The sequence below is a fragment of the Charadrius vociferus genome, unplaced genomic scaffold (genome assembly GCF_000708025.1).
Source record: "Charadrius vociferus isolate BGI_N301 unplaced genomic scaffold, ASM70802v2 scaffold917, whole genome shotgun sequence".
In the NCBI taxonomy this organism is placed as follows: domain Eukaryota; kingdom Metazoa; phylum Chordata; class Aves; order Charadriiformes; family Charadriidae; genus Charadrius; species Charadrius vociferus.
The window spans coordinates 1,639,560-1,662,989 of NW_009649175.1; the positions used below are offsets into that span (position 1 = coordinate 1,639,560).

General features: G+C 47.0%; 1 protein-coding gene across 1 annotated transcript in view; it reads left to right on the plus strand.

Annotated features, from left to right (window-relative positions):
• Positions 1 to 22,246, plus strand: part of TPCN1 (two pore segment channel 1) — a 45,376-nt gene extending 23,130 nt beyond the window's left edge. The window contains exons 3-27 of the mRNA XM_009888604.1: positions 1 to 171; positions 1,056 to 1,169; positions 1,429 to 1,559; positions 2,124 to 2,212; positions 2,801 to 2,835; positions 3,461 to 3,519; positions 4,310 to 4,409; positions 5,435 to 5,551; positions 6,500 to 6,624; positions 7,895 to 7,943; positions 8,146 to 8,209; positions 9,258 to 9,302; positions 10,355 to 10,411; positions 10,501 to 10,554; positions 12,131 to 12,203; positions 12,432 to 12,539; positions 13,778 to 13,849; positions 14,685 to 14,774; positions 15,550 to 15,665; positions 16,382 to 16,428; positions 16,977 to 17,045; positions 17,534 to 17,618; positions 19,137 to 19,273; positions 20,582 to 20,662; positions 21,968 to 22,246. The exon at positions 1 to 171 is cut by the window's left edge and continues 6 nt beyond it. Coding sequence (XP_009886906.1) covers positions 1 to 171; positions 1,056 to 1,169; positions 1,429 to 1,559; positions 2,124 to 2,212; positions 2,801 to 2,835; positions 3,461 to 3,519; positions 4,310 to 4,409; positions 5,435 to 5,551; positions 6,500 to 6,624; positions 7,895 to 7,943; positions 8,146 to 8,209; positions 9,258 to 9,302; positions 10,355 to 10,411; positions 10,501 to 10,554; positions 12,131 to 12,203; positions 12,432 to 12,539; positions 13,778 to 13,849; positions 14,685 to 14,774; positions 15,550 to 15,665; positions 16,382 to 16,428; positions 16,977 to 17,045; positions 17,534 to 17,618; positions 19,137 to 19,273; positions 20,582 to 20,662; positions 21,968 to 22,090 — 2,211 coding nt within the window. The 3' untranslated portion in view covers positions 22,091 to 22,246. The remainder of the gene's footprint in view (positions 172 to 1,055; positions 1,170 to 1,428; positions 1,560 to 2,123; positions 2,213 to 2,800; positions 2,836 to 3,460; positions 3,520 to 4,309; positions 4,410 to 5,434; positions 5,552 to 6,499; positions 6,625 to 7,894; positions 7,944 to 8,145; positions 8,210 to 9,257; positions 9,303 to 10,354; positions 10,412 to 10,500; positions 10,555 to 12,130; positions 12,204 to 12,431; positions 12,540 to 13,777; positions 13,850 to 14,684; positions 14,775 to 15,549; positions 15,666 to 16,381; positions 16,429 to 16,976; positions 17,046 to 17,533; positions 17,619 to 19,136; positions 19,274 to 20,581; positions 20,663 to 21,967) is intronic.
• The last annotated feature ends 1,184 nt before the right edge of the window (positions 22,247 to 23,430 follow it).

Genomic DNA, 23,430 nt, shown 5'->3' on the forward strand with positions numbered 1-23,430 from the left:
GAAAATAATGATAAGTTCTTCACTCACCCAAAAAATGCCAAAGCACTTGCTGCCTACCTCTTTGCACACAATCACCTTTTCTACCTAATGGAGCTGAGCACAGCGCTGCTTCTCCTGTTGCTGTCTCTCTGCGAGGCGCCCGCTGTTCCTATGCTCCGTCTTGGCATCTTTGTAAGTACTTTGGGGCAAAATGAAGAAGTCGGCCTGTTTTGCAGGGGTGGGTAAGAGGAAAAAGAAAGCTAAACATAGAGGAAGAAGGTAGCAGTCGTAGGAAAAAAGCCACCTGGCTTGTTCTGTAAATTGGTTGACAGCAGATACACCAGCCACCAAACCCTCCTTTTTTTTCACCTGATATGCATAGACCACAATGAAAGTGACACCTATTTCGTATTATCATGGAACCATAGAATAGTTTGGGTTGGAAGGGACCTTTAAAGGCCGTCTAGTCCAACCCCCCAGCTGTGAGCAGGGACATCTTCAACTAAAATGTGGTACATTTTGCATCTTCCAATGGAGAAGGGGTCCTTCAGCACTGCCAAAAGCTGTGTTCTGTTCCGAAGCGTGATCGGAACCCTGTCTGTGGTTGTCCAGAACATCTATTTCAGAGCAAACTCTTCTCTATGTAAATTTTCTCTGCTCAGCAGCTTTTCTTCCTGCGTTTCACTAAAAAATTGCAGTCTCAAACATTTTTAAAAGGTTTTTTTCTTGAGTTGCTAGTGTCTTGCCCTTTTGTTTCAAATGTAGCAATGCATTTTTTTGATGCTATTCAAGTCCAAAAGGGACGTGGATTTCCAGGAAATTCTGGCTGATACTGAATAGAGGAAAATTCTACAGGCTTTAATAAAAGCACAAAGTAGTAAATACAGAAAATATGAAAAACAGTGCTGTGCTAGCTTTAAGAGTGGCCTTGGGTTTTCCTGCATGTCACAGAGCTGTGCTCAGACTGTTGTCAAACCCACGTGCTTCTTGAAAAAAAGAAGGGCAGAAGTGTGGCCTCTGATGCACTGGTGTTTGTGATGAGAAGCGCTGGTTGAAGCTTTGCTGTATTGTAACAGGTCCATGCAACCCTGGAGCTGTTTGCGTTAATTGTGGTAGTCTTTGAACTCTCAATGAAGATGAGGTGGCTGGGCTTCCAAACCTTTATCAGGCACAAAAGGACTATGGTGAAGGTAAGTTGTCCGTTTCATTGTCAGTGTTTCTCCTTCAGCATCTTCAGGAAACAAAGGACCGGATTAAATATTGGCCTGTACTGTAGCAGCGATAACGTAGCCATGTGTCGCAGCTGCCAAATGATTCATGTGAGATCTCTAAGCTCTCAGAGACACCTCCCACCCTTAAAGCGTCCAAATAAATGAGTGGTCGGTAAGAGCTTTGCCTTTCCTAAAAGGAAACTGCAGCTGTGCCTCTCATTAAACCTCTTCTTTGCAGACTTGCGTGCTGTTTGTACAGTTCATAGAGGCCATCGTGGTGTTGGTGCGCCAAACCTCGCACGTCCGGATAACGAGAGCTCTGCGCTGTATCTTCCTGGTGGACTGCCGTTACTGTGGTGCCGTCAGAAGGTGACTAGTCAGCTGGCTGGGTTTTCTGCTGTCACGCCTGGGACTGGGGTGGAGCAAAGCACTCTGATCCTGCAGGCATCTCAGGAAAATAAGTGTCTTTCGACATTTCAGATCTCTGAGATCTTCTGTAATTGCCACTGAAGTGTACTTAGTGTCTTGCCTATGTACGGACATTTTGTAGGTATTAGCTTTGGATGTGCTAATGTGTACTGTCCGCAGCGGTATGAACTGCCTCGGAGAGCACAACGCGTGAACGTGGCTGCACTGTTTCTGGCTCCTAGGTTTGCCTGTAAACTGCTCAATGAATCACAGAGCTAGTCTTTAGTCTGGAGGAGGAAAGTTGGCAGGGTAGCATTAGCATTGTTTGCAGTACCTGAGAGCTGACTGCAAAGGACAGATAGGTAGCTTGGAAACGGTCTTAATTTACCTAGCTTTCTACTTTTAATCCTTGGAGGGAGTGGGAAGAAAGTCCTCGAGTGTGGTGTGGTGTTGGGTTTTTTTCCATGCCAACCCAGAGGAGAAAACATATGAGTTTTAGTTTGTTAATGTTTTCTTATTTTTCAGAAATCTGCGACAGATCTTCCAGTCCCTCCCACCATTTATTGACATTCTTCTCCTCCTGCTTTTCTTCATGGTGATTTTTGCCATCCTGGGTGAGTCGTATTTATGGAAGGTGAAGAGATGCTTTTAACCAGTTATTTTCCAAAAGCAACACAAATGGCCTGGATTAATATAAAGCCGATCAGATTCGGAGACCTGCCAGGATCTTGTGTTTATCCCATTTAATCTCCATTCATCTGGAAGGCAGAATTAGAGATCCAAAAAATCCAGAAGCTGGGTATTTGATTTTGAGACAAAGGTCCTTTAGACCTTTTCCAGAGGATAGTCTGTGGTGTGTGTGTGTTTGTGGTTTCCAAGTTCTGTTGCCATCAACTGTTCCTCAATCTTGTAAGTTTAATCTATGTTCCCACCAATGCCTGTGTCTGTAGTGTACCTGCTACAGTCCTATACTCAAACCATCCCCAGAAAGTCTGTTTTCTGAAAGGATCAATGAAATGCCAATGAGACATATTGGCAAATCTATATGGAGAAGGCCTTCCAGATATTGTCCGTTTCCTGGTGTCAGAGAGCACTTACTCTTTGTGCGACCTTCTCTTTGGGAGCAGAGACTCGCCACTTTGCCGTTTGACATTAAACAGATTGTATTTTTGTTTGTTCTTTCTTCTCTGCTGTTTCTCTAGGTTTTTACTTGTTTTCTCCTAACTACTCCGATCCGGTGAGTGTCACTGATTCTTTCAACTGAAGCTTGAGTCCCATTTTGACTTACGAATCAAACATTACTGTGTAGACGTAGCTTATTCCTGTGTGGTGGCCTGGGAACCAGATGCCAGCTGGTCGGAGGCTACTTGGCAGTGTTACCCTGGTTTACCCCCTGCTGGGAAGGAAGACAGTGCAGAGAACTGCCTTGAAGACAGGATGTCCCAAAGGGAAGGTTCAGGGAGTTGTTCCTTGTTCTTGGTGTCATAATTCAGTCAAACGAGCCACCTGCCGCTGTCCCCAGGGGAGGAAGGTATCTGGGTGAAAGCTCGGCCGCCTCAGACTGTGGCTATCGAGAGTTCAGCGGCCACTAGTTCCTGCTGCTGCTGAGTCTGTAGCTTGCTGGGAGTAACTACTACAAAAATGCATAGATGAGCTTTTATTTGTTTTAAACTCTTCACACGCCATCTCTCCGGGACCTTTAAAAAGGACCAATGCTGAAGCACCCTTTCCCTAGGGGAGGCATCAGGGAATTGTAGAAGTGCCCGTATTCAAGTGGGTGGGTGGGTTGGCTGTTTGGGTTTTGAACGAAGTGTCGCTATGAAATTCTGCTTGCATTTTGTCATGGGAGTTTTTTCTTTCAGTACTTCAATACCTTAGAGAACAGCCTCGTGAATCTCTTCGTGCTTTTGACCACTTCAAAGTAAGTTCATGCTTTTCTAGCTCAGTCTTCCCCTTTGTCCCCAGAGAAGTCTGGCAAAGCCAAGAGTTTATTTGCAGAAATGCTCTGTCTCCAAATGTGACCCCTTTCCTCTGCGTGAGAGAGAGATTTCCTGGGTCAGCCTGCATGGGAAGAACTGGTATTTCATTTTGGTGTAGGACACTGTGACCTCAGATGCAGAGTTATGTCTAAGCGACTCAGACCACTTCATCACTGTGAGGGCAATAAGAGGGGAAATGGCTTTATCAGGCCTTGGTCCAAGAAGGGAAAGTTTCTATTTGTGCTCCGTTGTCAGCCGACAGTTTGCAGTTGTGAAGTAACTTCCTATTCCTCTGCTTCGTTTCACCTATCTGCTAGGAAAGGGGGATAACAAAAGTGGGTAAATATTGATCTGCTGTCAGGGAGAGCTCTGAAGGTTAGGAAATTAGCAAAGGATGGAATAAATCTTAGGTTGTAACACTCTTACACCAAGGCTGTACTGCTGTTGCTGCTAAGTATCAAAGGACAACTCTTAGCCACGTTACAAATCCCCTTTGCCCATTTGGGTTTTGGGATGTGCAAAGAGTGTGCTTTTCATATTTATATTTTTTATCATGCTCTTGTTGCTGTGCACAAACTTCTGTGTCCTGAGCAACCACATGTTTTGAGAAGTGTGCAAATCTCTGGATGTGAGTTTACAAACACACACCTGTGTCCTGTGCCTCTTGCCTTTGTAGTGGGAAGTGTAGCTTGAGCTATTTGGTGCTTAAACTTATGTCTTTTTTGGTTGCAGCTTCCCTGATGTGATGATGCCGTCTTATGCCCGGAACCCCTGGTCCTGTGTCTTCTTCATAGTGTATCTCTCCATTGAGCTGTACTTTATCATGAACTTGGTGAGTTCCCCGATGAAGCGCTTGACTTCTCTCTGCCTGACTTCGGAGCTCGTTGCCCAGCAGAGTCTTCCCCGTTCCCAAGAGTGCTCTGTAATAATCTCAGACCCTTTGGCAGAATACTTCTAGAAATGGCAGCTTTGCTACAGATAGGCCTCTTTTAATGTTTAACCACAAGGAATTGAACTAAATCATGGAAAACAGAATGATACGAGTATCTTTCAACTTCTCTCACATTAATATCACGCTTGGAGTGGCATACTCAGTTGCATGAAATTTATTGTCCTTTTCTGTCTTAATTATTTATCATAAAATGGCATTTTATTATCTGGGCTTGCCCAAAAGACTTTGTAAATCAGTTTGAAGGGGACGGAATGACTAAGTATGGCAGGACTTGAAGAGTGCTGATAACTGCGGTGTGAGCGCATGGCTGCTGTGCTGGCTCTGCTTCTTGCAGCATCTAGGACAGGGCTGAGACCAGCTCTGGGGAGGATGTGAGTGGTAGAAAAGGGCTTGCCAAAGGAGTTGAGGAATTTTGCAACCCAAAGTGAGTGATTTGATGCTTGTAGTGGCGTTGGATTTCACTGCCGCTGTCCTAGATAGAGGGTTAGCTTTGATATGTGTTTGCCAAAGGTCCCGTGGAAGGGTGAGTCCGGAGAGCAGCCCTCAAAACCTGCTTTCTAGGAAAAGATCAGGGCATTTTAACGAACCTTTTGATGCTGTTCTCTTGGCATCTGTGGGCTTTAGCCTTACCTCTGTGCGTATCAGGAAGCCAGAAACATCTGAACCTCCTCTAAAAAGTGGATCAGTGGGCGTGCGGCGTGCTGTGTGATCCCGTATGGCCAATGGGCCCTCAGTGGCTCCATTCTGCATCAGTCAGCGTAGCGCTTAGTAAATTCCTCCTGCAGGCAATGCCTCTCGTTACCTGTCTAGGCTGGCTGTTCCTGCCTGCTTGAGAAGCAGCAGCTCAGGTAGCTGCAGAGTATAAGGATCAAAACATGACTTTCTCTCCTGTCTTCTCTCTGCAGCTTCTCGCTGTTGTGTTCGACACTTTCAATGACATCGAGAAGAGGAAGTTTAAGTCTTTGCTGCTGCACAAGCGCACGGCCATCCAGCATGCCTACCGCTTGCTGATCACCAAACAGGTACAGGGCTCTGCAGGGAGGCTGAGAACAGCCTGGGGTGCGGCAGGAGGGGAGGTCAGCAGTGTTTTAAGAACACCAGTGGTCTGGAGGGTTTAAAGAGCATGTTCCAAAAAAAAAAGATTTATATCTGTTGACTCTAATCATACTCGCCAAGGGCTACTGTTTTTTTAATTCATGTAACTGTTTGTATCTGTTTCTGGAGAAAAACCAAAGTAGTCTGAATTTCAGCCCCATGTGAGATTATGGAAGCATCTTGATCAAATGAGTGAAATTTGTTCTGGAGTGCATGCAATCATTGATTTCTCTGTGATTCCATGTGGGTCACTTGAGGACTTGCTTCTCGAGCACCGGTACTTAGAGGGGGGGTGGGTCATACAAGTGAAGATACAGTTGCTAGATACTGTGTGAGTAAATGGTGCAAAAGCAGAAGTCATTCACCTACAAACGACTCTTTACAGGGACAGAGCGCTTGGGAGAGAGGGCTGATTTCTTGCTCAACTTGTGGAGCAGCAAGAGAAATAAGGCCCCAAAATAACTAACCCACTTCTAGTAGATTAGTTCACGTTTAGGGCACATAGCTGATAGTCTTAAAAAAGCACTAGAAATGAGATCTGTTAGGCTGTCTACTGATTTCCCAAGAAGAGTGGTTGAAGTCTGTCACTTGGGATGTCTGGTTGGACGATTTTCACATGATAGGGCAAGAGGGAACAGTCCTGCATTTGCTGGAGGGACCGATTGCCAGGAGAGCTTTTCTGATCTCTGTGCTCTGGGATAATCTCAGTACATTAAAGTAATAGCTTAGGGTTCTTTGGGGGCTTAGTTATAATGGCATCTTACGATAATGTAGAAATCCTGCTTAAAACAAATCTAGAGTGAGAATTAAATGCGCTAGCCTCTATGTGCTTCTGCCTGATGTTGCTGCTTATGACAACATTCCCTTGTTTCTAGAGGCCGTCTGGAATTTCCTTCAAGCACTTTGAAGGGCTGTTGCGGTTTTACAAGCCTCGGATGTGTGCCAGAGAGCGATATCTCACTTTCAAAGCACTGAATCAAAGCAATACTCCTTTAGTCAGGTAGGATGGTCTTCCTGCTGCACCCAGAGCAGGGAAGTTGCTTCACTCTCGGAAGCTAGGCTGTACTTTGGAGAGGATGGCTGGGTTTATGGAATGAATGTTGACTGAGATGTGGGAATAGAGTTACGTGATTGAAAGGACTTTCTGGGAAGCAGGGAGCTTGGAGGGGTGGGTACTCTGAGAGTCAAGGTTTTTCTTCGGAGGTGATGGAGTTCCTGCATGCCCTCTTGTGGATACAGCGCTCTGCTGGCAGTCACCACGCAGCCTCTGTTTCCCACCTCCACTCCCAGAACAGAGGACCGAGAAATTGAGGAACAGCATTAGAGCCTGCAAGGAGCGTTTCTTCACACAGTGCAGCCTCGCAGCTTAACAAGTTTTTTGGTTTTTTTTTCCAGCAGCTGGCTGTGCCCCCCAGGGTTTTGTTAATTAAAATCTGGTTCTGCTGGTGCTTTCAGGACTGTCATCCTCTGTGTTATGAGGCAGAGAATTGCCGTTCGGGTGGGTGGGTGCAACTAACTCCACCAGCATGGAAGTAGAGGGAATTGGAGCGGGAGACCTTCTCTTCCTTTTCCTTTGTTCTGGACACAGACAGGCTCGGAGTGAGTCTCCCATGAAACAGGTGCCAATGCTTCTTCTTCAAGTCAAGTGCCACAGAGAAGTGTTGGAAATGGCACAGGGAGAAAGACTGCGTTTTGAAATTTAGGCACCTAGTGACACCAGTAAGAATCTGAAAAGTTCAGCATCCTCACTTTTAGACACCTACAGCTGTTAACAGACCTGACCCTGAGCACCTAGACAGGCACTCATGTTTTATGAGTTTCTTTGCTTTCATGTCCTTTTTCAAATTTCATTGATGCCTTGAAAAGCAAATGTGCAAAGGTGTTAGGAAAGGACTGTACGAGTAATTAGGACAGTCCAAGACTTCTTCGTGAAGGGTAGTACAATCTCTGTCCCTTGGAGTTTGCTGTCTGAGCCTCAGGTCTTTTCTCTGAGTGGTAAAATTGCGGAGTTCAGTAGAGTCAGAGTTTCCTCTAAGGGCTATAGTGTTACAGAAGGAAGATGGGCTTTGCCCCCTGTTCTGGCTACCGTCAGTCAGTAACCTTTGGCCAGACTGGGAAGAAGTCAGTGTTGAGTTATATCAACTATGGTGGCAGTTCTAATAAGGAGTTAATAACTTCCAGGGACTCACTACTGATGATGCCTGACAAGGACGATTAAGGATCTCATCAACTCCAAGTCTCTAATCAGATGCTTCTTTTCTGTTTTGCAGTCTAAAGGATTTTTACAATTTCTATGAAGTTGTTGGCTTAAAATGGAAGGTAAGGATTTATTGGATGGAGAGGAGGGGAAGTGTGCGTGGGAGGGAGAGCAAAGGAGGCCAGTGGTTAAAGAGGAGGTGGGTAAGAAACAAAGGCAATTTAAAAGAAGCAGATGATGGGGATAAGGTGGGTCTCCATCACTGCACGTTTTTTGTACGGATGGAGAATTGATGACTTCTGATCGTGGCTGTTCTGCTTCCAGGCAAAACGAAATCGCGAGCACTGGTTTGATGACCTTCCGCGGACAGCATTCCTTATTTTTAAAGGTAACAAGCTGTGTTTTCATGATGGCATGTGTTCAACTAACAGGAAGAACATTTCTTTACAAAGACAGGGCCCTCTGAAGGAACCTTCTCTTATGTCCCTGGTAAACAGCTGAGGGAAGGCCTGCTAACCAACTCTCTGTGTATTCAGAGCCTCCAAGGCCAGAGCCTTGTATTCAGAGTCTCCAAGGAAGATTTCTGTCATGTAAATATTCCCTGTGCTCTGACCCCAACCCCGGCTTCCTTAAAATAAGAGACCTCTTGGCAGAAGATCTGTAGCAAGCCAGACCCTGAGACCACGGAGGGCTGTATTCCTTTTTCAGCGCAGAGGTTGTATGGGGATTTATGATTGCCGAATCTAGCAGAGTTTATAGGTTTGTTTTGCCATATGCCGGGCGGCAACTCACAACAGTGACTGTGGAGTGGGATTTGTGTTTTCACAAAAGCCACTAGGCTTCCTAGTCCCAAGATGCAGTTGCAGCCCTCGTACAGGTCAAGTGCAGCTGCTAGGGAAGGGGAAGGAGGTCTGAAATACCTCTCAGTGTAATCTGTCTTTAAAATGTGATTTATCTCCCGTGTCACAAGTTTCCTGACAGAATGTAGCCATCCAGAAATAAGAACTTACCTGCAATTCCTTGTCAGTGTTGTGTGTTGGTGGGAAACAGTTAACACCATCTTGATCCAAACACGCAGCTGCCATACGAGTCCTACGTATCTCTGCCCTCAGCCCTCCTTGACAGCATACGTGGTGGTCCAAGCATGGGCAGTGCTTCAGCACCTGCATTTACCTCTGTCCACACCACAAAACTAGCACATAGAGGAAAAATAAGGTATCTTAAGGGTTAAGGATAGTGAATTCATTGCTGGTAAAATTCTAGAGGAAATTTGAACTTGGTCCCAAGAAGGAGAAGTTAATAATCTGCTAATCTGCTTAGTTTCTGTGCTTGGGATCGGTATGAAAAATGCTCTTTAAGGAGAAGATAGAGGAAGCTGCGTGCGAGGTATGGAAGATGGTGTAAACATTTATTTTGTTGTGCTTTCCTTCATGCAGGCATCAACATCCTTGTGAAGTCCCGCGTGTTCCAATACACCATGTGTAAGTAGAAGCAAGGAACCATCTCTCTGCTAGGCTCCCTTATCACGTGGGTTTTTGGTCTGAGCCATGGCGTATGTACATATTCTGGAGTTTTGGTGGAGTTCGAGGGAACTACGTGCCTGTGCTGACCGCTGCTGCAGCCGGGGCTCTCGGCTCCCACTGTGTCAAGTCTTCTGGAGAGGCTTTTTTGTTCACTACTTCATAATGTGCTTGTGGGTCTGATTCTGTAGGAGTCAGCTTGTTGCGTTTGGGTAGGTTGGTGGTTAGCCTTCACAAGGCTTGAGGTTTTTATCTTGCAGCTGAAGGATGCTGGGTAAGGAACTGCTTTGCCAGTCAACCACCTTCTTCTGTTTGCGCTTGAGAAGGTGCAAGCACCCTCATTGCTGGAAGGATTGCTTGGCAACTGTACTGCCTGCAGGAATGATTCTGTGCTCCTCTTCTCTAGAGACAGAGTGCTTACTTGTGGTCTAAACAATCTGTTCCTACTCAGTAATTTGGGGTTGTTTTTTGAATGTTGGAGGAGAAGATTTTTTGTAAATTAGGATGCTGAACTAAAAAGGGTGAGGTGGAGTGAGGAGATCTGAGTGAAAAGCAGAAGTCCTGCATCTTCAGTTCTCAGGATTTGAATGTTGGGGAGCAGCAATAGATTCAGGCTGACAGGACTTCAGCCTGCATTGTTGGGGACTCTTTTGTCCTCCACTTTTGGGGACCTAGTCGTTCCTGAGATCTTGTTCCAGAACTAGGAGGAAGCTGAAATGCGCAGGTAATAATAAGGCAGAGTGTAAAATAATTATGACTAGAAATGATAGAGTGTGATTCATACCACTGTTTTGTTTCTTTCTGCAGATAAAGGTATTTTATCTGTTAAAGACCTGGGAAAAAACAGGGTAGAAGTTTTGCGGCTCTCCCAAGTCATGAGTTCAATTTGTTAGTTGAACTGGAAACGCTGACCCTGCCGCTTGTCCTATATTGTATTCTTTTTGTTAGCCTAGGAAATGGATGTCCTCTGGTCCAGGAGTGTGTTTGCTATGGGTTTTTACTTTGTTTTCCAGATACTGTGGTGGCTGTGAATGGAATTTGGATTCTTGTTGAAACCTTCATGCTGCAAGGTAGGAAACATCGCAGCTTGTTTCTTGACTATGATGCTGGGGGACTGTAAAAAGGCAAGGCTAGAAAAGGTTGTTCTTGTGTCTTGCAGGAGGGAATTTCTTCTCCAGAAACGTCCCGTGGAGCTACATAGTCTTCCTCACAAGTAAGCTGATGCCTTCCAACAGAGCTGTGTCATTCCATAGGGAGTTGGGAGGGGAACAGAAAGCTCTGCTCCTGGAAGATTATTCAGTTTGAAGTTAAAACTTAGCCACAGGTGCACAGACTCCATCTAGAACAACGCTGGTCCTGGCAGGGATTGTCAGCATCCACACAGGACCCATGCGAACACTGCTCCACTGTTACATGGCTCCGTGCGCTGCCGCGGTGCGGGGAGCCCCTTACCTCTGGTGCAACTCTCTGCCAAAGCTGCTCTATTACTCTTAAAGCTAGCTTCAGCCCCGAGAGCAGAATAGCTTCGTTTGTTAGGCACAGTGAGCAAAGTGATAAGCTCTTCCAGACTTGGGATGGCTCTGTGCGGAGTTGCTCACGCTGCTCTGCGCTGCACCGACTATTCCAGGAGGCATTACCAGCTCTGATCTGATTGGGGCTGTGCGCTGGCTGTCTGCCACGCAGAGCAAGGCAGTCCTGTTGGAGTAGAGAGCGCAGGGTCATGCTGAGGAAAAGACTGAAACGACTAGATGAACTAGTTGACAAGCTGAGTTTTCTAATTGAATATCGTCCTCTCCATAAACGTGTACCTCAGTCTTCCTTTTCAGCCCAAGTATGAGCAATTGCATCTTCATGTGCTGGTTGATTGCACTGCCATGGAACTCTTAATGATGTGAATTCACTTCCCTTCTCCTGCCAGTGTCTCTTGCTCAAGAGGAGAGAAGCAACATATAGCTCCACTGAATCAAAATAGTGTGTAAAACTGCAGTAGGAGGTTCTTTGGAGTGCTTCCCTCTAGCGCTTCCCTGGCCATTAGTCTTCAAAACACTTGTTATGGAAGCTTGAAGGCAGAGAGACTCTGCACCACTTCTTTTCACAAGGGTGTTGTCATCCAGCTCTTCTTTGCTTCTCTCCCACCCCTGTTCCTTGGAACCTGGAAAGAAAGATTTTGGGATGACAAACAGGGCATCATCATGCTATTATGGTGTTCTTTAACCTACAGGCCCACAAGGTGCTGCCAGGACAGAAGGTGAAAGTAGATGTCCCTTCTTTGAAGGGATCTCTCCCTGCAGGTCAAGGCTAAGCTATGGGATGTGGATATGTTCCACTGAGATAGAAGGAAATGAAGGGGCAGGACTGAATTCACTACACCACTTTCTGGCCTTTACTCCGGGAGCTTGTGCCTCAACATTTATAGCGTGTTAGCCAACTAAGTGTTTTGTAGACTGTTCTGGACAGAAATCACCATGCGTAGACTGAATTCCCTACACCACTTTCTGGCCTTTACTCCGGGAGCTTGTGCCTCAACATTTATAGCGTGTTAGCCAACTAAGTGTTTTGTAGACTGTTCTGGACAGAAATCACCATGCGTACAGGAAAATGTGTTGATTTGGAGGGAAAATGTCTCTTTGGCATCTCACCGAGAATCGGGAGGATGGGTGGGGGTCTGTTAAACCTGCCTTCAGAAGCCCTGTGCTTAAAGCACCGCACGTCTTTGAGGGCAAGCCTTTGCATAAGCCCTCCGTGTGATGCTGCTTATTTCTGACCGTGGCTGTCATCTCGTTTTACAGTCTATGGCGTGGAGCTGCTCCTGAAGACCACTGGACTGGGGCCAGTCGAATACCTGTCCTCAGGCTGGAATCTGTAAGTGCACACTGATGTTTTTGAGAGAGAGAGGTGGTGAAAATTGTTGAGTTAGAAAGACCAACTTCTGAGATGAGTTTTTAGGCCTGTAGACAAGGCCATCAGCAGGCTATTGTAATTCTTTTGGGCTTGTACATCTTGTTAAGCTGGAGCAGCACCAAGTACCTCTTCTCTGCTGAAGCACTAGTGATAAGTCATTACTGTTATTTTAATTTTTTTTCTTTCCAGCTTTGACTTCTCAGTCACCCTGTTCGCATTTTTGGGGCTCATGGCACTGGCGTTTAACATGGAGCCATTCTACTTCATTGTGGTCTTGCGACCCCTTCAGCTGCTGAGGTGAGACGGGAAGGCTGGAGGGGTGGGTACAGAGAGCAGGTGGGGAAGAAAACCAGCCAGGTTTGTTTTCCATCAATCCAGTTGGGGAGCGAGCTCCTTCCCAGGAGAGGGCAAGGATTGCTCTGTGGGTACATGACCATGGCAAACAGGAATTGCGTGGGGTAATGAGATTAGCCAGAGTTATCAAAATGAACGATAACAAAAACTTGGGATGGGATATGAAACCCCGTGCTTTGGAGCTTAAGCTGATCTCTAATAGAGATCAAGGGATTTACCGGGGGCAGATTATCCTGTGTCTGCCTTCGTGGGGTTCTTACACCTCCTCTGAATTGTCTGATGCTGTTCAGAGAAAAGCTCTTCTGTCAGGGTGAGACAGTCTGAGCCAGTTTAATAATTTCCATTGAATTACCAGAAATTACAGTTTTCAAAGGATGCTGCTTTCTAGGGTGAAGTACAACCCGGTGCTAACTGCATCTCACACTTTAAGCAAGACTGTGGCCTGTAACCCCTCTGCAGCTCAGTGAGATGGGTCTGATTAACCCTCTCATTCCGAGGCTGTTACGGAGGTACATTCACCTTCGCAGAACACTGAGAGCCATACGGGGAAGGCATTTGAGGCAAAACGTTGTTTTTGTTAAAAATAAGCTAATGTAATTTAGCTCTTCAGTGAGGATTTAAAGAACACTTTATAACACTCGAGGGAGAAAAAAAATAATGTTTTCTCTGTTGCTCCCCTGCCAAAGCCTGTGTTTGGCAGCTGTGTTTCTCTGTAAAGGCTGATGGAGTTGCCAAATCTTAAATTAGCAGGCACAATGTAGTTTTCTTTCATCAATTTTTATTGGGTCATGGGGGAAACACAGAAAAAGCTTGTGTCTGAGGAAAGGAGTAATGAATCCCGACCCTGCACACAGGACTAGTTTAAGTTATTATGATTTTTATTTTTTAAAAAGTAGCTATTTACACATCGCGCTGTGTAAGGAGAGGTAGATTTTTTTCCTTGAGGTTTCTCAATCCTGGAAACGCTTAGTTGAATGTGTCATAAACATTCAGATGGGACAGTGGGACATTGTTAGGTGAGTGGAGACCACTTGAGCGAGAGCAGATCCTGCAAGTTTGGTGTCAGGAAACCTTACTGTTCCTTGACCTGGGAGGTACAGAGAACTGTGATACTCTCTAACTATTTCCAGCAACACCAGGAAAGTGGCAGTGCGCAGGTAACAACTGGCTTCTCCTTTCAGGCTCTTTAAATTGAAGAAACGCTACAGAAATGTCCTGGACACTATGTTTGAGTTGTTCCCCCGGATGGCCAGGTACTAACTTCTTTTCTTCAGTCCCCACTCCCCACCATCACCCAAAGGTTTAGTGTTCAGGGCTGGGGTCAGGATAGGGACCTGTTAAACCTGCTAAAGGTGTTTACTCAATAGATTGTTACTGCTTCTTCAGCGTGCTGTAATGGGGTGTTAATCTTTGAATTTCTTGGAGCAATATGAAATAAGCAACAGTCCAGCACCCTGGGCCTCCTCCTGCTTTTGTGTTAGGAGGATAACTAAGAGTCGATGCTTGTTTAATTTTCCTCCCCCATCCCAGCTTTTGGTGAGAGGGGAGGCCTATTTGAGAGGAACGTTGGCATGAATATACCCAGCGACAGATGTTTGCCTGTCCTTAGGACAGCCACTCGAGAGCGTTATTGTGAAATGGTGGGGCAGAAGGAGCTTGGTGCTGGCACCCTCAGACCTTATTGCCTTGAAGGAGGTCTGAGCAGAGCATGTTAGCGAGAGAACCCTGTTCTTGGCACGGTCCCTGCATCCAGGGGCATGGAGAGGGCAGAAACACTGTGTGTTGTTCTTTATTAAAGAAACTGTGGAGAGACGTTTCTGTTTACCAGAAAAAGACGGACTGGGAGGGAATCCAGGCTGCTCTTTAGTTTCTTTCTTCAGTGAGTGGCAAACTCCTTGTCCAAGGACCTCTTGAATGAGAGCAGGCAAAGAACTGCAGAGCCATGGTGGCAGGGAGGGTGGTCTGGGGTTTTCAGTGCTGCTTCCCATCCCTTGGAAATTCCTTCCACAGCAACCAGCCTGTGACCTTGTGTTTCCCTGCCCTAGCAACTCGTCAGTAGCACAGTACTCTTTCTGTTTTTGCCTCCAGCCTGGGTTTAACCCTGCTGATCTTCTACTATTGCTTTGCCATTGTTGGCATGGAGTTCTTTGCTGGCGTGGTCTACCCGAACTGCTGCAAGTGAGTACCACAAATTCATCCCCCTCTGCAATGGTTTTGGTGCACAGCCAGGAGCAGAGAGCTCTGGCAGCTCTATCTCCCTGTGGAGAAGGGGCCGGAGGATGGGTCTGAATGGGGTTTTGCAGCTAAGGCAATGTGCTGCAAAAATTTAGGAGACACTTCACTTCTCTAGGTGAGATTGGATGAAACGGCTTTCACATTGCGTTTGGAAAGGGTGAGATTGCTGTGGTAGGGTTGGCTGGTTTTAATGAGCTCTGTAACTTGGCTCAGGTACATGCACTGTGAGGACTTCTTCATGGTACTGTGGCTGGAAACTCTTGTCAAATCTGCTCTAGAGTGAAGTTGAGATTTTTATCTTGGTGACGCCAGAGTTGCTTGGCCAGACACGTTACATATTTAGGCCTCACTTTGTACCAAGATGAATTCACCTGGTCTTGGAAGCTAAGCTGTCCTGTGCCCTTTTCATCTTAAATGATGGCAGACCACTTGGAAATCCCAAGCTTCAAGGGTGTGAGCCAAGGAGACTACCTGAAACGCTCAGTTTCTCTCGTATATTATTTGCTGAATGATTAGAAAGACTCTATGTGCTCCCTGGGTTTTTGTTGAGCTGTGAAGGAGAGAGACTTTTTCAGAGTAAAAAAGGCAACTGTTGGCCAAGAGATAGAAACTGCCACCCTGCTCACCACCTTCTAAGTGTTTTGGTATTTATAACCCTTAGGATTTTCCTTGTTCTTCTGGTTCTCTTCTCATTCTTTGTCCTGGTTTCTCCAACCAGCACAAGCACAGTCGCAGATTCCTACCGCTGGGTGAATCATACTGTTGGCAACAAGACGGTTGTGGAAGAAGGTTATTACTATCTCAACAACTTCGACAACATTTTGAACAGCTTTGGTAAGGGCACTTTTGTCTGTAGCAAAGACTATTCCTTACTGCATCTGTGTTCCTGCAGAGCTGGCTGGCAGGACTGTAATGCTCATGTAAGCCTGGGACTCTCCCATAGTCTCATGCTAATGCACCTCAAACGCTCAGCATCCTGCTCTTTCTGTCTGGAGAACTCCAGCTGACTAATTGTGCCATGACTGTTTTGCAAGGTAAGCAGACGGCTCTTAAAAGCCAGTGTGAAGCCAGCAGATCTGTTCTGACTGGTGTTCAGGCCAGGCTTGCAGAGATGTTCAAGGAGGGCTTTAAGTCACTACCCTTCTAAAGAACAAATAGTGATGCTAATACATTTCTCTAAACTCACTGATGAAGAACAGTTTGAATGTGTTGATTACTCTCCATGATTTTTCTTAATGTGTGAGCAGAGGTGATTATCTCCTGGAGATTTCTGAGGTCTCCATACTCTCTGGTGGAAAGAGTCAGGTGTGTTTCTGATTATTTTAAGAAATACAGATTAAGCCATGCTCCTGGTTCTGTGGGTCTCACCCCCTTTGTCTCAGGTAATTGCAGTGATGAAGGTCTGCATTCCGTCTCTGGATTTGCTGGCTGTATTGAAACTTTCGTGTCTTGCGTCAGTCTTCCCTGTCAAATACTTCGTCTAAGAATCACTGTAAATTAGGTCAGGATACATAAACCAATTGTCTGCATTTTTTCTCCCACTTGTACAGTCACGCTGTTTGAGCTGACAGTCGTCAATGACTGGTACATCATCATGGTGAGTAAACCTCAGCTACCTTATGTGTATAGACAGCACAGACTCTTTGCCAGTTGAGCTAGATCTTCCACGCCACCACTGCTTTCATCCCCTGGTGATTGGAGATGGGCCCGGCATTGTCACTTCTTGTTGCCAGATACCTTTTGGGCCTGATTGTTGGGTGGCATTTGAGCTCTGGCATGCTGCTGGGCATGTTTTCTCGTGAATCTTGACCAGCCTTCAGGCCAAGTTTCACAATCTGGACAAATGAAGTCACTGCGTATTCCAGCTTGTCACCCTGCTGTCCAAGCTGTGTTCTCATAGCAGCAATGGCTCTTACAGCCACAAGGTTTAAATGTTCTGTATATAGGAACCTCCCTTTTTAGCTTGAGAGGCAGATTAGCTGCCAGCACCAGTTGGGGCTTGAGCATTGTAAAGGCAGTGCCTGGGGCTAGCTGTGGAGCCATGAATGAGATAGCGTTTATGCTGCTTTATGTCCGTTGGTAAGCAGTTAACAGCAGACTCTTCCTTCTTTTGTGCACTACTGACTTCTTCCCTCTCCTCTTTAGGAAGGGGTGACATCCCAGACCACTCACTGGAGCCGTCTTTACTTCATGATCTTCTATATCGTGACCATGGTAGGTTTCTGGACAGGCTTTGTCTATCAAATAGTGGGGATGAGGAGGGCAGACAGCTTTTACTGTGTTCCAGAGGGAGCTTCCATCCCTAAATGAGGACAACTTTGCTCTTCTCCATAAATGCCTTCCAAAACCAGGTGTGAGTCCAAACTACTTGCAGAAAGTCACCTTCCAAAACCAGTGCACCAGTGTGAGTCCAAACTACTTGCAGAAAGTTCAGTGTATAGGCATTGACAAAGCTGGTGCTGCACAAATCTGGGCCTGGGGCAAGGACTAAGGCAGCGCAAGAGTTTTGTTCTGTCCCCGTTGTGGTTGACTGGAAGCAGTTTACTCACTGGTAGATGTGTGACGTGCATCCCCTCTGCCACAGAGGAGCTGGGGAGCATAGGGTTGAAGCACAGACCAAATGTTCAGCTTCCTGTTGAATCGGGCTGGAAGAACCCCCCAGCAGCAGCCTCCTGATCTCTTCTGTTCTCCTGCTCTCCCAGGTGGTGATGACAATCATCGTGGCTTTTATTCTGGATGCTTTCGTCTTCCGCATGAACTACACTCGGAAGAACCAAGATTCAGAAGGTCGGAACTGAGGACTGGTTGACCCACAACGTTGTCGTTTCTCCCTGGTGTCTTATGTCTGTAGGAGAGAATGGGATTGGCCAGCAAAGACCAGATTATTATTTTCTTTAGCCTGACTCCCTAAACTCATTCTTACGCTTTTGTGTGATATTTCTAGCTGGCCTTTCTGCTCTGCCCTGCGTCTCTCCCCCAGCACTCCCCAAAAAGCGTGTGTGTGTGTGTGTGTGTGTGTTTTTTTCATATATATATACACGTGTGTGTGCACACGCATGTGCACGCACGTACACTTTATTTGAGCTGTTACAACCACATTATTTGAAGATGGGAAGTTCACATGCTTTTTGTGAAAGAAATCTAGGAACCATTACAGCAACGGTGTAGCAAAGCTCTACAAGAGACCTTAGGAAGGTGATTTTTTTTTTATTTTTAATTTTTCTTTTAAAACCAACTTCCCTTCCTCACTAATAGACTCACCAGCGCATGTCTCGAAGTGGTTTGTCTGGCATTCGGGTACCAAAATGCTGGATCCCAGTGGTTTGCCAGCACTCTTTCTGTAACATGCAGGACATCAGATGCTGCCTATGCGGTTCTTTCCACATCTCCCAGTTGTGTTTAGACTGGTGACTACGTGCTGGTTGTGGATATACCCTTCTGTACCCTTTAGGAACTGGGAGTGACTAGTCACTCCATCCCCTCACCCCCGTGAGTCATCAGTTTTACTCAGTCCTTTGTCTCCTGAGCTGGGTGTCTGAAACTGTTTGTAACTTCATCACCTGCTAATTTAGGTGCCATAAGCACATACAAACCCCTACAGCGCCTCTCCTGCTACTCCTTTGGGTGATCCACATTCAGACTTTTCTATTCATTCTCCGTGCAGACTAATCTTAATCATTCTTTACACTTGTCTGCAGGAAGGAGATATAGCTAGTGCTCTCATATATTTCATACCAGAGAATCTTCTCCACAGACATGTGATGAAGGCCCCAGCCACAGGAGCAGCTTTGATCAGCTCCTCACCTCTTTTAGGTGCCAGAAGATCAAATTTGTGTAGCACAGGCCGGTAGGAGCCAGGCGTTGTTACAGAAACTCTTTTCATCGTGATCCCTCCCGCGCCCAGTTTGAAGGGTGCAGTGAGAGACATTTGTTAGCACTGAACTCCCGAGCTGCGTTAGGCAGTTGAAGGGCAAAAGGCAGCAGCGCCTGTGTGATTATTTGCTTTGCTAGTTAATTTACAGGCAAGCAAAAAGCTACAAGGTTATTATTTTTTAAAGATACTGAGGAGCCTGATTTTCCAAAACGCTGAGATGTTTGCTGGCCCTATACACTGGTTAACGTCTTTCCAGCTTCGTTGGGAAACGAGGCTGTACATGTCACAAAAGCAGGTCCAGACTGTGCCTGACATCTGGCTTGGTCCCCTGTGCCGTTAAGCTTTGCCGTCCAGGATTACCATAGCGGCTGATGAAGCAATGTTCATCTTGAAGACTTTTTTTCCCTCTTCTCTTTTTCTTGCCTCTCCAGAAGACAACGGCATTGTGCTGGAGAAGGAGATCTCCAAGGAGGAAGTGGTTGGCATAATCGAGCTGTACAAGCGGAGTTCAGCTGCCGCTGAAACAGCTCAGCTGCAGAAGATCGTTTTGCAGATGGACAAATATGGGGTAAGAGGAAATGGCTTATTGCAAGTTCTCAGCTTCAGGGGAGGGAGGCGTGCCAGGGCCACGTATGCCTTTTTGCTGTCTTAAGTGAGAAAGCCGCATGTGTCTTTGTAGTGTTGAGAGCTGAGCTACTGGAGGGGCTCTGCAGCACTGGCACAAAGTTTTGCTGCTCTAGAAAAGTAGCAGCTGAATTTCCCCTGCGCTCTGAATAGCCTTGACAAAGGCTCATTTCTATTGCCTGCAAACTTTACTTAGAGCTCTCCTGGCTCAGTACTGACTGGAAAAAAGTGTATTTATTTTTCTCGCAGGAAGCCACTGTGTTGTAATTCTCCTGCTTCTCCCTCTGTGCCATCGTACACTTGGGCTTGGACAGTCCTGAATCATTACGCAGCAATATGATGGTATCGATTCCGAACACCAAGCTTCCTTTCTCCATGGCACTGCTTCCATTTTCATTCCAAAACAGAACGGACAATTGGAAAAATGAGCTGACCTGAGTAACTGCTCTTTTTTCAGAAGCGTTTTCTCATGCATCCGGGAAGAGCTTAAGTGGTTGTTTCAATAATAGCCATTATATTCTTGTATCACCAGTACAAATTGCAGGTGCTGCAGTCTCTTAGGCGACCTGATTTGCTTTGGTTGGCTTGGTAGTTAAAGGCTGAGCTCTTGTTCACACAGACAAAATTCAAAATAATGATGATGGTACTGATCAGAAGCACTTTTCAAGACAGTGAACCAAAGGAAGATGCCATTCTCAGCCTTGCAGTGGAGTCCAGAATGATGGTGCCAGACCTGAAGTTTCTTTTGTTGCTCAATCCTGTTCACATAACTCACGTGGTCAGGGAGAAATTCAGACTTCAGCGCTCTGTTTACACGATTTAAGTAATGCGGGCCCATGGAGTAAATGGTGTGGTCTAGACAAGTGGCACCTGAAATTGTTCTTAGATGAGATCTTATTTGGAAGCTTGGGTTTGAGCCTTGTTCCAGGCACTGCTGTTATGTTCATCTGACTAAATTAAGCCCCACTGGCAGGTGCATCTGCCCGAGCTAGAGCTCCCTCTGTGGTCTTTGGGGATCTGCTCAGTGTGATTCAGCTCAGCCTGCAGTAGATGCCCGCGTTTGTTCGGGTCGTGCATCCCAAAATGCCTTTCTCCACTGACAATAGGAGCCCAGGGTAGTCCCAGCTCATCATGAATGTGATGTCCGCATGTGAAGGATGCCTGAACTTCCAGGGACTGATCCTTTGAGCTGCCCAGTGACCAATGAACGTCTTTTTTTGTTTTTTCCCTCCTCCTTCCCCCAACTCTTTAGCAAACGTCAACACTATTCCTGGGACGCAGATCGAGGACCAAGAGTGATTTGAGCATGAAGATGTATGAGGAGGAGATACAGGTATGTGGGCCCGAGTTGGAAATACCAGCAAGTCTGGTGAGCAGAACATTGCCTGGAATAACAACCCACCCTTTTAAACACCGGAGCTCTCCTTCCTCCAAGACCCAGGCAGCCACGTGCTCCGTGAGAAGGGTGGGCAGTAGGTGAAGCGTACGTTAGATTGATCCGTTCTTGCACTCGGGGACTTTCTTAAACCACCGAAAGCGTCAGAGCCTCCTCAGTGGGTCCAGATGCGCACAGGTACGCGTCAGCCGAGTCACGGCAACCGTGCGCTGGGTGTGTGAGTGGGCACTCCAGCTCGGCTGAGCTCACCTCGTCTCACCGGGGCGGACGTGTTTGCTGAAGCTACCAGCGCATGCGTGGTGCGTTCCTGGAGCTCGGCTGCTCAGCGCTAATTTGTTAAGCCACTGGAATGTGATTGTGTTTGAGCTGGGGCGTGTCTGTCTGACACACAAACCCCAGCATTCCCCCAAACAGAGGGCTGCTCGGTGTGAGCCCTGCTGCCTGGTTTTCCTTCAGCATAGCAGGCTAACAAAGATGGGAAACGCTCAAGTCAACTGACTCTCTAGATATTATTTTTTTTTTTAGGGCATTCCTAAAAGTGCCCTTCGCGGTCGGGAGCTTTATGCCATGGATTTGGTCACCATAGCGCCTGCCAGACATTCATCTCCATGTTGAAGGTCATGGGCTAATGTAATGATTCGTACTGAAAGAATTAATCTTGTAACCATTTGAATCTGTCCTTTGTCCCTTGGGCAGCTAGCTTGGGGATGAGTTCTTCACTCCCTCTGACAAAAATAAACATGTTATTTGCCGTGGAGCTGGGTGGAAATCTGCAGGGAAGCTCCCCGCCTGTTCTGCTTTATCTCTGATTCAGGGATGTAACATGTCGTAACGCCCTGGGCGCTGCCCAGGATTGGGAGCAACTCTGCAAATCCCAAACGTCACAGGGACATCAATACTAGAGTCCTAGACGTTCAGGAGGGACATCCTTAGAGAGGGACGTTTCCTTGCCCAGGTTTTTCAGTGCAGCCAACTGTCGCTGAGCAGTAGCTGGTAATTCTTGCTCAGACTGCAGGTGGCAAGGTCTCTTTGCGTCCATCACAGCCGTGCTGCAGTTAACCAGGTGGTTCCAGGAGGTTAGGCTGTATCCAGGGCTTTGGGAAGAGCCTCTCTGTGCCTGAGCACGTGTGCCCTCCCATGGCAGAGCAGCTGAGGGCTCTGCCCTTCGGGGTCCTGCTGGGGGGCTGCGAGGCCGGTGCGGGGCAGAGCCTGATCTCTCTGTGTTTGATCTCCTTGTTGCAGGAATGGTATGAGGAGCATTCCCGAAAAGAGGAATCTCAGACACCGTCGCAAGAGCCTGCATCTGCTTCCAACAGCTCTCTGAAGCCCCTGAGCCTCCGACAACGCTCCCAGACCGTCATTTAGGCCTAGCTAACGCAAGCCGCCTTCTATGCAATAACCTAGAGTATTACTTCACAGCGTATATATTGGGATGATGTATATAGATCTGTTCAGTGTACTGTTCGGCTTTAGGGTCTAAATCTCTTCCCCTAGGGAGCCAAAAAAAAGCGCCCGGGGGACTCTGTGTGGGGCTGCTACACACAGATTGAGCGTGATGCCCACGCTCAGCACAGAGCGAACATCTCGGACAGAACAGAGACCTTCTCCCTCTGAGCCGCTTCCCAGGCTCCAGCCCCCTGTTTGTCTTACCCCTAACAGACCTTGGGGAAAGGGATGTGTAATCCATTAACAGCAGGAAACGCGCTGAAGCCACCTGCTTGATATTAAAACTTCTGCCCTTTTTGAAGATCTCTTCTGCTTAAAGGGTACCATTAACCTAGGAATAAGAGATCAGGGAGTGAGTTTTTGTTTCTTCTCCACCTTCCTTATGCAAAGACAGGGGAGGTGGTATGAAATTTCAGCACTTTTGGAAGAGCAGTCTGCTTTTCCCCCTCCTTTTTTGGCACACCTAGATGCACTCCCTGTAGTAGATCCGGCTCTGATGATTGAATTTAGCTGTCCCTGAGCAGTTCTGTGGCAGCTGGAGACAGAACTTGAGGGCCAGCATCTCATCGTGTTATCACCGTAGGTGGGACAAGAGTTTGGGGAGACAAACTCTGTCTCTGCTGTAGCTATCCAATATCTGCATCGCTGCCGGTCAGTTCTGCCCGTGGCGCTGCCTGGGATTGGGATCACCTCTGGAAACCACAAAGCTCCCGTCTCTGTTCAGCGAGGGGGAGGATTCTGCGGGGTGATGGTGGCTCTTGACCTCTGCCACTTGGCCACCTGCTCTGTAAACGGCACATCTCTGGCTGGTCCTTAGCTCGGATAGATGAGTAGGAGGAAGAAATGGAAGGGTTTGCAGCTCCAAGGCTGACTTATTTCTGCCTGTCTCTGGGTTAAGGAGAGCTTAGGGGCATCAGAGAGTGCTGCTGGTTAGTCCTCAGCCAGGTCATTGCTTTGTTTATGCAGGTGAGCGAGTCCCAGCGCAGCAGGGATGCTCCTCCCTCGCTCTCACCCTTGCAGAAGTGTTCCTCAGGCGAATGCTGACTGGGTCACACCTTAGGAACATACACTGAAGAGCTTTACTGTTCCCCCGAATTTTGGATGCAGGAGGAACATGGAAGACGATGATTCTTCTCACCCATCTGCTTCTCTGCAGCTGGCAAGGAGGCTGCCAGAGCTGGTGGCTGAGGGATGGGAAGGAAAGGGCGGGGAAAAGGGATCCCTTCCCAGCTATGCCACGGTTATTCCGTGATCATGGC